The sequence below is a fragment of the Hemitrygon akajei genome, chromosome 1 (assembly GCF_048418815.1).
Source record: "Hemitrygon akajei chromosome 1, sHemAka1.3, whole genome shotgun sequence".
NCBI classification, from domain to species: domain Eukaryota; kingdom Metazoa; phylum Chordata; class Chondrichthyes; order Myliobatiformes; family Dasyatidae; genus Hemitrygon; species Hemitrygon akajei.
In genome coordinates, this window is record NC_133124.1 from 123,421,371 (window position 1) to 123,435,096 (window position 13,726).

The 13,726-nt window shown below is 38.8% G+C and overlaps 1 protein-coding gene across 10 annotated transcripts in view; it reads left to right on the plus strand.

Annotated features, from left to right (window-relative positions):
* Nucleotides 1-13,726, plus strand: part of ubr5 (ubiquitin protein ligase E3 component n-recognin 5) — a 177,553-nt gene that overhangs the window by 56,336 nt on the left and 107,491 nt on the right. For 6 of the 10 annotated variants that reach the window (XM_073051156.1, XM_073051165.1, XM_073051183.1 and 3 more), the window contains 6 exons: nt 5,381-5,498; nt 5,803-5,987; nt 7,587-7,696; nt 8,772-8,884; nt 9,947-10,090; nt 11,476-11,634. In XM_073051156.1, coding sequence (XP_072907257.1) covers nt 5,381-5,498; nt 5,803-5,987; nt 7,587-7,696; nt 8,772-8,884; nt 9,947-10,090; nt 11,476-11,634 — 829 coding nt within the window. The remainder of the gene's footprint in view (nt 1-5,380; nt 5,499-5,802; nt 5,988-7,586; nt 7,697-8,771; nt 8,885-9,946; nt 10,091-11,475; nt 11,635-13,726) is intronic. The other 4 variants (XM_073051211.1, XM_073051221.1, XM_073051231.1 and 1 more) reach the window with 1 other exon arrangement.

Below are 13,726 nucleotides of genomic sequence, written 5' to 3' on the forward strand. Positions count from 1 at the left end.
AGTCTCCCATTGCCTATTATGATTTGTATCCCAACCTCTGCTGAATTTATCTGTTAAATAATATTTCCCACCTTTTTGGCAAGACTTCCCAGTGAGACAAATTCTCTACTGTTGGTTGGTCATTTACATTTGAACAGTTATTTCAATCCTCCCACAGCAAACTTTTTAATCAATTAAAATACATTCATAGAAATATTGTTTGAGGATTTTTTTGAACCAATGACACATATCAGCGAGCTTGCCAGTAGGCTGAGGTTTCTGATTATCTGAACACCTTTATCTGAAAACATCTTCTAGCAGAGAGTTGTTCTTTTATAATTGGTCAATATTGGGGAATGTGCCCTTTCAACAATCATTAACTCTTTTATGCAAAACACTTCTAATATAGAGTCTTGGCTGATTATTTACTCATGCTGACAAAGGGAAACTTGATCCTAAAGTGATTCACAATGTTTTTTTACACAGGGGTTCTCTATTATGCATCTCTTGCATCTGAACTGAATATTCTACTCTTTCCAAGGACTAACATTTTCTGTGTCTATATTTTTGAAGTTTAGATAAATAACATTGCAAAAAGACTATTGTGTTTATAAATCTTCCAATTAGTTGAAATGACCTATTTCAGTGCAGCACAGGAACAGGCCCTTTGGCCTACAGTATTATGCCGATCCAATTAGTAATCAAATGGGCAACCTAACTAATGTCCTCTGCCTACAAGTATCCACATTCTTCCATTTTCTTCGTATTCATGTGATTATCTAAACATCTCTTAAAAGTCTTTAATGTATCTGCCTCTGCCACCTCTCAATGCAGTGCATTCCAGGCACCCACCTCTCTGTGTTTGAATAAATCTTTCCCCATGTTTGAAATTATCTCTCCCCCAACCCCCCACCCAAACTTGCCTTAATGCATGCCCTCTGGTATAAGAAACTTCAATCCTGGAAAAAGATGCTATCTTTGTTCTCTATCCATGCCTCTCATAATCTTATAAACATCTATCAGATCTCCCCTCAACATTCACTGCTCCAGAGAAAACAACACAAGTTTGTCCAACCTCTAGTTATTTAGCACATGACCTTTAATCCTGGCCACATCCTGGTAAATCTCTTCTGCACCCTCATCAAAGCCTCGGCATCCTTCCTATAATGGGGTAACATGGTAGTGTAGCAGTTAGCATGGCACTATCATAGCTCGGCATTCTGGAGTTCGGAGTTCAATTCTAGCGCTGTTCTGTAAGCAATCTCTGTATGTCCTCCCTGTGGAATGCTTAGGCTTTCCCAGGATGCTCTGGTTTCCTCCAACAAATCAAAGGTGTATGAGGTAGGTTAATTGGTGATTATAAGTTGCCCTGTAATGAGGTTTGGGTTAATTAGGGTTTTTGGGTTGCTGGGGCGAAGAGCTGGAAGGGCCTGCCTCATGTTGTGTCGCTAAATAAAACTGTTTTATAAAGCTGCAACATAACTCCCTGACTTATGAACTCAGTGTCTTGGCTGATAAAGACAAGCATAACATATGCCACCTTAACCACCCTATCAAACTATGTAGCCACTTTCAGGGAGCTATGAACTTGGGCTCAAAGATACCTTGACCTTAGCAGTATACCGTCTCTTTACATTTGACCTGCCAAGGTGCAACCCTTCACGTTTGACTGGGTTAAACTCAATCTGCCATTTCTCTGCCCATATCTGCAACTGATCTAAATCCTACTTCCATTCTTTGCCAGTATTCTACACTATCCATAACACTAATCTTGGTATTATCTGCAAACTTGCTAACCCTCCCATCTACATTTTCATCTAGGTCATTTATATACATCACAACAGCAGAGCTCCCAGCACATGCCCCTGCGGAACACCACTAATTCCAGACCTCCAGCTCAAATGAGTCCTTTTGACCACTACCCTCTGTTTTCTATGGACAAGCCAGTTCTGAATCCATACAGCTAATTCACCATGGATACTGTGCATCTTAATCCTCTTGATGAGCTTCCCATGAGGGACCTTGTCAATCGCTTTATTAAAATCCGTGCAAACAACATCCACATCTCTACCTTCTTCAATCACACTTGTCAATAAACTAAATCCAGTTAATAAGATTGACTTGCCCCACACAGAGCCATGCTCACTCTCCCTAGTTAGGCCATGGTTCTCTAAATGCTCTTAAATCCTACCCTTAATTCTCTCCAGTAATTTCCCTACCATTGATGTGAAACTCACCAGTCCATGGTTTCCAGGATTTATCCTTTGTTCCCTTCTTGAATAATGGAATAATATTAGCTACTTGCCAGCCCTCACCTGTGGCAAGAGAGAACACAAAGCTATTAGTCAAGTCCCCAGCAATCTCTTCTCTTGCCCCTCTCAATAACCTGGGGTATGTCCCATCAGACCCTGGGAACCTATCCATCTTGATGCTCTTTGAAACCCAACATAACCTCCTCTACTTTGAAATGCCATAGCATATTAATACACTTGGCACTGATCTCCCTATCTTCTATGTCCTTCCCTTTGATAAATACTGACGTAAAGTACTCATTAAGGACCTCACCCATATTCTCTGCTTTCAAGCTAATGCTCCCCCATCTTCATCCTTGAGTGGCCCTACCCTCTCCCTAGTTATCTTCTTGCTTTTGATATAAGTAGAGAATGTTTTGGGATTCTCTTTAATCATACTTGTCAAAGGTTTTTCATGGCCCCTCCTGGCTTTCCTAAATCCCTTGTTCTTTTCTGGCTTCTTTATAATCCTCAAGGGCTCTAGGATTATTAGATTCTAGAGGATTAAGGATCAAGAATTATAGCTTCCTAAGCTTTACTTATTTTCCCTTTTTTTTTGGTTGACTTAAATTTGTACCTCTCAACATCCAAAGATCTCTTAGCTTGCCATTCTTGTCCATCCTTCTGATTGGAACATGCCTGTCCTGTACTCTGCAGGTCTTTAAACCAGGCTTATTACCCAACATCAGGTCTAGTACATCCCCTCCTCTTGTTGGACTATCTATGTATTGAATTACAAAACCCTCCTGTACCTAACAAATTCTGCCCCATCTAAACCTTTTACTTGGGTCTCAAACTTATATCAGTGAAGCTGAAATCCCCTATGACAACAGCCCTATAGTTTTTACACCATTTCCTAATCTATCTGCATACCTGTTCCTCAATGTCCTGATGGTTATTGGGGTGGTATTTGTAGTACAATCTCATCAGAGTGAAGCAGCCTTCTTATTTTTCAGTTCTACCCATGTTGACTCAGTGGACGAATCTCCATTATGTCCCCTTTGAGTGCAGCTGTGATATTGCTCCTGATTAGTAGTGCAACTCCTCTCAACTCGTCTTTTACCCATTCCTGTCTCTCTCAATTGCTTTTGTAATAGCTATAGTTCCATATTGATCCATGCTCTAAATTCATCACCTTTACCTATAATACTGCTAGCATTAAAATACATACACTTCAAACTCTGTCCTATCCTGTATATTACTTTGCTCCTGCCGGTTTTTACTGGCCCTGACATCTAACTTCCTCTCCCTCCCTCCACTTTCTGGCCTGGTGCTCTTGATTCCCACCCTCCTGCCAAATTAGTTTAAACCCTCCTGAGTAATACAAGTGAAACTCCCAGCCAGTTTATTGGTTCCCCTCCAGTTCAGGTACTACTTATCCCTCTTTAACAGGTCACCTCTGCTGCAGAAGAGTTTTTCCATTGATCTAAGAACATGAACCCCTGCCCATTGTACTAGTTCCTCGGCCACTCATTCATTTGTACTATCATCCTATTACTACCTTGGAGGTTCTGCTCTTTAGCTTCTTCCCGAACTCCCTGTACTCACTGCACAGGACCTCTTCTCCCCCTCTACCGATGTCATTGGTGCCAATGTGCACCACGATTTCTGGCTGCTCGCCCTCCTCCTTGAGAATATTCTACAGCTACTCTTGAGGCATCCTGAACCCAAGCACCTGGGAGCCAATGCACCATCCTGGCTTCTCTGTCATGGACGCAGAATCTCCTGTCCGTCCCCTTAACTATTGAGACTTCTATCACTCCGTCTGAATTTACTCTTCCCTGCTTAGCTGCTGTTGCTGTGCACTGATAGCTCTTTCACTTCCAGCAGCATCCAAAGGGGAATACATGTTGCTGAGGGGAATGGCCACACTGGCTGCTTACTGCCCTTACTTTTACTGGTGGTCACCCATTTATTATCTGAAGCCTGCACTTTGGGTATGACCACCTCAGTAAAAGACTCAACTATGAGGGTTTCAGCCTCCCAGTGGTCCTGAGTACATCCAGCACCAGCTCCACTTCCTTGACCTTGTCAGTCAGGAGCCAAAATCATATACACCTCCCACAGATGTAGTCATTAGTGAGACTGTTCGGCACCCTGATATCCTAGATTTGCAGAGGAGCACTCCACCGCCCTAACTGGCATCCTGCTTGCACTGAATTAAGGACAAGGGACTTAAAGACAACAAAAAAAAAGCTTATCTGCTCTTATCTGTCCTGATGAAGGGTCTGGTCCCGAAAAGTTGACTGTTCGTTTCCATAGATGCTGCCCGACCCGCTGAGTTCCTCCAGCGTGTTGTGCGTGTTGCTTTGACCCCAGCATCGGCAGAGTATTTTGTGTTTACTGCTCTTATCTGTGCCTTCTCTCTGAAACATTTCTCACTCAACTAGGTCACTTAAACAACCTCTTCTCATCTAGCTCGTTTAACCTTCAGTCCTGGCTTCTCAAGCTTAAGAGTATCTGTGTATCTCAAGAGTTGTCTTTGGTGCTCACACTACTTCCTCCAGAACTATCCTTTGCCCCAATTTCATTAATTGTTTATTTGCAATGAAAATAAACAGTGTGCTAATGGCTTTGCTGAAGTTCTTTGCTTGTTGATTCAAATGAGTTACCCAATTAACTAATCGCAAACAAGAGAAAAACTGCTGATGCTGGAAATCCAAGCAACACACCCATAAAATGCTGGATGAACTCAGCAGGCCAGGCAGCATCTATGGGAAAGAGTACTGTTGACATTTCAGGCAGAGACCCTGCTGTAGGGTCTCAGCCTGAAACATCAACTGTACTCTTTTCCATAGATGCTGCCTGGCCTGCTGAGTTCCTCCAGCATTTTGTGTGTGTTATCCAGTTAACTAATTCCAGATATACTCAAATTCATCAAAGGTAAATAGCATGCAAGGTAATCCTGGAAAGCTCATTATTTATTTCAGGTTACTTTCTATTTAGTTTTAAGCTTGCAGATCTGAAGTTTAGGTTAAGTTTATGCGTTGGAACCACACTCTTACTGTTCAGTTTTATCTCGGTGATTTATATTTGTACATTAGCTGCAGTTTTTAAATATATTTTCAAGTTCAGTAATGCTTTTTAACTGCATTTGACTTTCTCTTCAGGGGAGTAATTCCTTTCAGTCAGCGAAAAAAGATGCTTGAGAAGGCCAGAGCCAAAAACAAAAAGCCAAAATCCAATGCAGGCATTTCCTCAATGCCAAACATAACAGTTGGAACACAGGTTAGGAAAATCTTTGCACCTTTTGAATGCTTGTTTCCTTAGTAACCTACAATACTGCAAAGTGAGCTTCCATTATTATTTTTTATAGAAGTACGAACTGAAGTAGTTTTATTTCAGGGAAAAGAAAACAGACCTTTCAACCAAGTAAACTTGCCTTGTGCTTTTGTGCGAGTTCAAATAAAGGGAATAATTTTAAAGACCATTGTTAAATTGGGTCCATTATTGTATCTTGTGCTCTTTGATGATACAACTAATGGATCAAAATTGGATGCCTAATGAAAAATATGTAAATTTATTCCATTAGGTATGTTTGAGAAATAATCCACTTTACCACGCTGGAGCAGTAGCTTTTTCCATTAGTGCTGGCATTCCAAAAGTTGGTGTACTAATGGAATCTGTTTGGAACATGAATGACAGCTGTCGATTCCAGCTCCGGTCACCAGAGAGCTTGAAAAACTTAGAAAAATTGACCAAAAGTACTGAAAATAAGTAAGTCATTGATGTAATCCCACACCTTGTATTTAATGTCTCACATTGACTGAATATAGTAGCTTAATATGTATCCTCCATCTTTATGAACCACTTAATACAAATTGACCAATCGTTATGCATTGTATAAATTGGCTGAAAATTTATTCTTAACAATTTCATGATCTGAAGTAAACAGTAACTTCTGTTATTCCTTCAGTGAGAAGCAAGAATAATGTTCTAGCATTATAAATATGTTTAAAAAGGTGGTAATTCTTAACTTAAAACCAGGCAGTTTAACCTCTATATTTGGGTACATTCTAAGAATAATTAGTGACTGAATTAGCATTTACTTTGAAGTGTGCATTGAAAAAAGGACACTAGCATGTATTTGTTAAAGATAAATCATGTGATATATGAACTTTCAAATGTTTAAGTGCACATAATAAGCTTGAAAAGCCCTGTAATAGTGGATTTGTAGTAAAGGAAATTAGCTAAGTCGCAGGAAACAGTAGTCAAGTGGAGTTGAATTTTGACGAGGGGAATTATACAGTTGAGTTCCACAGGCTCTGATTAAGATGTTAATCACTTGCGCATACTGAAGACAATTTCCAGATTTGCAGTTGACATGCATCTTGGCAGTTTGTAGTACAGAACAAGTTATAAACTTCTGGGAAATAGAAACAAGCTGGTGGAATGGGCAGAGTGATGACAGACAATTTTGAATGGTGAGAAATGCAACATTTTATATTTGGTAGGGGAATGCAAAGCAGCAATACAGCGAGCTCAATTCTAAAAATGAGTCATAAACCAAACTGGGTGTATATAAGCAAGGTTTATTGCAAGTACAGGACAGATTAAGAAAATGGCTATAAAACCTCCTATATTCTGAGCTCTGTATACAGGTTAAAATACAAGAACAAGAAAATTGCAGTGAGCCTGCAAATATAGGTTTGGCTTGAACTGGGGTACTTTTGTTTAGTTCTGTGCTAGAAAAATGTGAAGTGCAAAGGATAGAGGCTTTTAACCAACTAAATAATTCTGGAGATGAAAGACTTAATGTAGATGGACTGGAGGAAGGAGGGGGTTACTCTCCTTAGAATAGAAGAGGTTATTGAGGGGATCACAAAAAGGATATCTCTGAAAACTAGTCCCATTGGCAACAGGGTCAAAGAACAGGACATTTAATAGTCATTTTCAAAAGTAACAGAAGAAGAAACCTGTATGCTGCAATTGGTTTGGGTTTGGATTGCATTCCAATTGATTCCAATTGATCCATTCTATTATAACCTATAATAGCTGGGTGTTGGACTGCAGATGAAACAGTATTGCCGGATTTTTGGTGAGGAATATTGGTTGGTGCCATGCAGTGGATCTATCTGGATAGGACCTATATGAAACCAGAGAAACATCTGGCTGAATAGCTTTTTTTATGCTGAGCTTTTAGGTAGAATTCTTTGAGAAACAAAACAGGAAATAAACATTTTAAATCATTTTCTCAGCAAATTTCCTGTATTGGCTGATTTACAATGTCCAGAGCAACTCTGCCTTTTGGTATAATTCTAAGGTGAAATATTCTGCACTTTTGTTCCCTGAAATGCTGCCATTTTTCTGGTATAGGACAGAAAGCAAACAAGAGCCAGTGAAGACTGAAATGGGGCCGCCACCGTCACCTGCTTCCACTTGCAGTGATGCATCCTCTATTGCTAGTAGTGCATCACTGCCTTATAGTAAGTATTCTGAGATTTTGTAGTCTTCATTTTGAAGTTGTTAAGATGAGCAACACAGGATTAACTGGACTGGTATTTCAAAGAGTTGCCACTAGTGTAATGAGCCAGATGTTTTCCTGTGCTCTTTAGTTTGATTCTCAGAGTCAAAGATTTATTATCTTGTAGGCATTCGCAGTAGATACAAAGCATCTAATGGAATCAGTGGAAAAACTACACACAAAGCCCAACAAACAATCAATGTGTAGAAGAAGACAAACTGCAATTTTTAAAAAAAATTATTAAATAACTTTGAGAACATGAATTATAGTGTCTTTGAAAGTGAGGCCATTGGTTGTGGAATCAATTCAGTGTTGAGGTTAGAGAGCTTCCCCACACTAGTACAGGAGACTGATAGCTGAAGGGTAATAACTTTCCAAAAATTATTGGTGTTGGACCAAAAGCCAATGGTTTTAGCGAGATGAGAGTGTGGCCTAAATAGAGGGGCATCCTTGATGGATGCTGTTTTTTTGTGGCAGCACTTCTTGTAAATATGTTCAATGGTGGGGAGGGCTTTTCCTGTGGTGGACTTGGTTGTATCTACTACTATTTGTAGGTTTTCTTTTCCTGGGCATTGGTATTTTCATGCTAGACCACGATGCAACCAAACAGGATACTCTTCACTGTATATCCATTGAAGTTTGTCAGAGTTTTAGATGACATGCCGAATCTGTGGAAACCTCTAGGAAGATAGAGGTGCTCCTTTGTAGTGGTATTAACATGCTGGTCCCAAGAGAGATCCTTTGAAATGATAGCACCAAGGAATTTAAAGCTCTGACCCGCTTCACCTTCTGTCCCCTAATGAGGACTGGCTCATGGACCTCTGGTTTCCTCCTGTAATCACTGATCAGTTCCTTGGTTGTGCTGACGTTGAGTGGTGGTTATGGTACCGTTCAACCAGATTTTCATACGCTTATACTGTCTCATACTGTCATGTGTGTTACTGTTAATACTAAAGAAACTAAGTAAGATTAATTCTAATTAATTTAATTCCATTTGGTTCTGTTTGGATTCTGGCTTACCTGTTTTTCTAATTCAGAGCGCAGGCGTTCTACTCCAGCTCCCAAAGAAGAGGAAAAAGTGAATGAGGAGCAGTGGCCACTTAGAGAAGTGGTATTTGTTGAAGATGTTAAAAATGTGCCAGTGGGGAAGGTATGCAACTAAAGTATATTTGGTGTTATGTATATACAAACTAGTGAATTCAGTGAAATGAATTCTGGTTAAGGAAAATTTCTTCAAATGTATAACTTTTAAAAAAAAAAAAGCAGAATTTTTTTTTGATGAAAGACTTTTTTTTATTTGCTTTTGCATAGAAATGTGCATTGGTGTATTGCCATCTAAACAATTCTTGTGATAGGAGAGCTAATTTCACTGTTATGGTATTTATACTCATGGCTTATGCATTACTTCTAATTTAAGAAATGTCTTTCGATCAGTAGAAATGGGCATTTCCTGCCATCAAGAATGAGAGCAGTTCTTGAGATTTCCCCATAGCGCCCCTTGCTTCACAAAGATAAGTTAATATACTGCAGTAAACTATCTTGGAAGCAAGGCCAGTTTTATAAAAAGAAAAATAGAGGTATTATAATTTTTAAGCCATGTAAGGATTATGAAACTGAAGAATCTAACATTTTAATGTTATTACTTGCAAAGTGCTGTAGTTTTATGTCCAATGTCATCTTGCTGTATTAGAGTAATTAAAATTTTCTGGAAATATTTCAGTTGAGATTTTTGACTTTTTTATGTGGGCCAGATCTTGCTCTAGATTTCTTAGGTTTTTCGATCTACCCTTTTAGTTCCAATTTCAGACCATAAGTGATTGAAAATAATATAGCAAGATGATGGGTAGGAATAACAGGGAAACTTGATGAGAGAGATTATGGACTGTCTGGAAAAGTGCCTTTTAGAAATTGATGGTACAGGAATGGGATTCATATTTGGAATTATTCCTATTCTGACCAGAGGGCTTGTTTTGCACAGTATATATCAGAAAATATCACTAATCCTAGTTTTCTATGGCAAGTCAAGCAGATAGGGTAACTTGCTATATTTGCATTTACTTAGTCTTTAAATAGAACAACATTAATGGCAATGATTGGGAGTTTTGCACTTGGATTACACTGTTGTTAACTTATGTGAATAATAAAGGTTTTTGCTTCTTAAGTTGAATTTTATTATGCAATGTTTGTCTGTAAAATTCACTTGATTTTCAAGGTATTGAAAGTGGATGGTGCTTATGTTGCTGTGAAATTCCCTGGAACTTCTAGCAATGTCAGTAATCAGAGCTGTGCTAGTGCAGATGCTGATCCAACTTCTCTGCTGCAAGACTGTAGGCTGCTTCGAATTGATGAACTGCAAGTAAGCATTTTTAGATATTTTTTAAAAATAATTAAGTTTATGTTGAATTAGTTGAATTGTAGAATTATTGTAGAATTATTATTGTACAAAGATAGGTGAGGGTTATTTGAAATTGGCTCAACTTCAAACATTAAACAGCAACTATGGTTTTTAAAGCTCGGTGTGATGACTTCCAATTAGAATTTTCTAAATTCAGTCATCAACAATTAAGTCCAATTAAAATTAGTTGGTCTTAAATAAACACTGGGCTCTTTTTTTTGGCAGAGGGATCGTGGGGGTGGATGTCATTGTGGCGGTGATTCTTGTGAAGATTGTTAGGGCTGAGACCTCACACAACCAAATAAGTTGACTTTTCTTTAGAAATAGATTGAGACTTCCACCTGTTCTTTGTGTCTTTCTTTGCTCCTTACCCTCTTCAAGCCCATTATCATAAAGTGCTTGTGCTATTAAAGTTGTTGTTCACCATATTTGCAGTTGTTTGTCATCAACGGACTTCTCATCTGCATGGCCTATTTTGGTTTGAAACTATGCCAGTTGTATACCTGATGAGGAGCTTGCACCTTTAGAAATAAAAAAAATCATCTTGCATTATATAGTGGAAGATAGCAAATGTTTATTAATTTTGTAATCTCAAACTCATTTCTGCTTGGTTTATTTGAATAAAATTGGTATAAACAGTTTTATGTCTCGGTTTATTCCAATGGTAAGTGTAACAGTGCATTGCATAGCTTTATCAATTCTATTTGAAAGAAAACTTGCAACTTTTAAGCCATAACAACAAAACATTCTGCAGATGCTGGAAACCCAAAGCAACGCACACGAAACACTGGAGGAACTCAGCAGGTTCCTCCAGCATTTTGAATGTGTGACTTCTAAGCCATGTCTCTTTCCTCATTAAATGATAAATTACTTTCTGATATTAAATCAGATGATAAATTTAAAACCTGTCTGTCTGTTGCATTTTTGGATCAAAATTTAAGCTTGTAAATCATTTCTCAAAACTGAATCCAAAGTATTAGGTCAAATTAGTTGGGGCATGTGCCTGATTTTAACTGAGCCTTGTGGTAGAAGAAAGGGGGTGGATAACCACAATTCAGGTTTTCATTCACTTAGCGTGGCATATGATTTTGGTTCTAAATCTGCCAAGTGGATTTTTCATGTAATTCAACTGGTCATTAGCACCAGGTTGAAGTCCTTGTACTAATTGGGCATCAAGGTTTGTTGAGCACTGACTGAGCTGTATTTAGCAGTAACATAAAAAGGTGTTCAACAAATTTAAAGTCATCACCACACCAGGTTTGGTTTTACTTTCCTAGCAATTATTGCTAGCACTTAGAAAATCTTGAGCCTTTGTGACAATTAGAGTGTTTTTGTTTTACTCCCAGCACTATTATTGGTACCAATGGGTTCTCCAATGGGAATCCTCCTTATCTAACGTGTTTGGAAAACGAGGACCAGCGGAAGGCTGCCAACCAGGTCAGACTGCACGTGAGGTATTCTGTGCCCACCCAGCAGTACCCTCACACCTGAATCTGCAGACAGAGGTGACTAGACCTTGCTTTGGCAGATAATTAGTGCATGTGGTGGCTCCTTTTTCCATAAGAAACTGGAATACCCGACCCATTAGTTTCTTTGACATGTTGATACTTGCCTGTCTGTAATACTAGATCAATGCTTTAGAAGTAGTCTAATCACAGTATGTCATACTTTCTGTTGTACTTGAAAGAAGGCATGCTAGGATGATTTTAGTCAGCAGACCACACCCTTCTATCATATTAGGGTTCATTGCATCAATCTGGCAAAAGGACCTGAGTTAGCACAGAACGAGATGTAGAAGTGCACCATCTATTTGGTCACTTGAAGCTACAAGTACCATGCAAGTAGAAAGTAGCACAATTGGTGCCAGTCTTACTGGGCTTTTGTTACCACTTTGAGGATATTGCAGTCTGCAATGTAGGAGGGTCACATTGAAGTAGGGGAGAAAATGTACTTTTGTGGCCCATGTTAAGCAACGTAGAATATGATTACGCTCTGAACTGATTCACTTTTTGCTTGCAGACATGCCAGTTTCCACTTAAGCGTAGTAAATGTCAGAATGCTTTGCGCCATTTTTGGGTCTTGCAGGTGCTTTATTCTTTGACTTCTGTGAGTTTTTATAATTTCATTTGTACTGCTGTCTTCTTATACCACTGGTTTTTTTGCATCCTGCAGCTGGAACTGATCAGTTCTTTAACTATAAAGTTTGAGTGGTGGGTGTATATTGATAACTGGTAGTTTCACTGGTCTCTGAAATTTTAAACCATTTACACTGGTAAATGATGTATCCTATTCTGATCTTTAAAAGTGACAACATAGAAATAGGCCATCTGGCAATTAATTCTATACTGATTTTAATCTACACAAGTCACCCAGTCTAATACTATTCACATTCTTTTTTTTAACAGTATATCTTATGCAACGTTAGATAAACCTGTATGGCCCCTTACTGAGAAGTGCAAATTTGTATAATCCTTTGCACAGAATCCTTTCCTGTTGCTTTTAACAATACCATGTTACTACTTCACTGTAAGCAAGAAATTTATCTTTATTGTTCCTTTAAGACCCTATCTGTCATCTGTAGTGATTGCAGCCTTTCAATAACCCCCTCCCCCCACCCCTGTACAACCACAGCCTCCTGTTCCTGAGAAATACACTATAATCATTCCTTTGCTTTCAGGTGGTGTGCAAAGCTAAGGTCCAAGGTGTTTAACATGGAGAACAATGTATTTCATTGGCCTTTTATGTCTTACATTGTTCCTGCTGTCACACCTTAATGAACTGGCATCTTGAAGCAAAATTTTCTCTTTTGAAGGCTTTTTTCCATAGGCCTTTAAAGTGGGTTTCTGCTGAAAACTTTCTATCCCTCAGAACCCTGTCCCCACTGCATTATCTACTTGTTAACTTGTATAATTCTGCCTGCAATTTATCATTAACCTCATGATTATTCATGAAGCTTTCACTGAGTATCATAAAATAATATTCCCTTCAGTTATGAACTGCAGGTTGTTGTGTTGCAAATGGATAATTGAAGTAGCTTTAACATGAGAGTTTTGCTGTGGATCTCTGTGAATTGATCCTTGCAGTTCAAAGAATTTTCATATGCACTTTGCCTTTTGTCTGCCAGGCTCTTCTTTCTGTCTGACCGTATGTTCCCTTTTTCTTTCAAAGAATATTCTATTTCAGCTATAGTCTCTTCTAGAAATGCATACCTAATGGCCTTAATGAGTTCCTGTTTTGCCAAGTGTTTTACTAATTGTATCTTTCTTTGTATTCCCACAATATTCCTCAAATAAACTAACTAGCTGAAGTAATTTCCTAGCTTTTCTCCCCATTTTCACCCATCCTTTTGAAATGTGTTCACATTTCCAGTTTTGCAAAGTTTTCTTTAAGAATTTTATAAGTGCTGAATTTGTGCATCTAATTCTTTCAAGCTTCCCTTCAAGCCTTCATAATAGACGGTTTAGACTAGCTTTTCTGTCTTTAATGTACAAATGGTGGTTTACATTTGCTTTTGAGCCTGATGTCTCATGCTAAAGACTGTGGGGGGTGGGGGGGGGGGGGGGTGGTCAGAGAGTGGAGTTCCACGCCCTAGGCTTT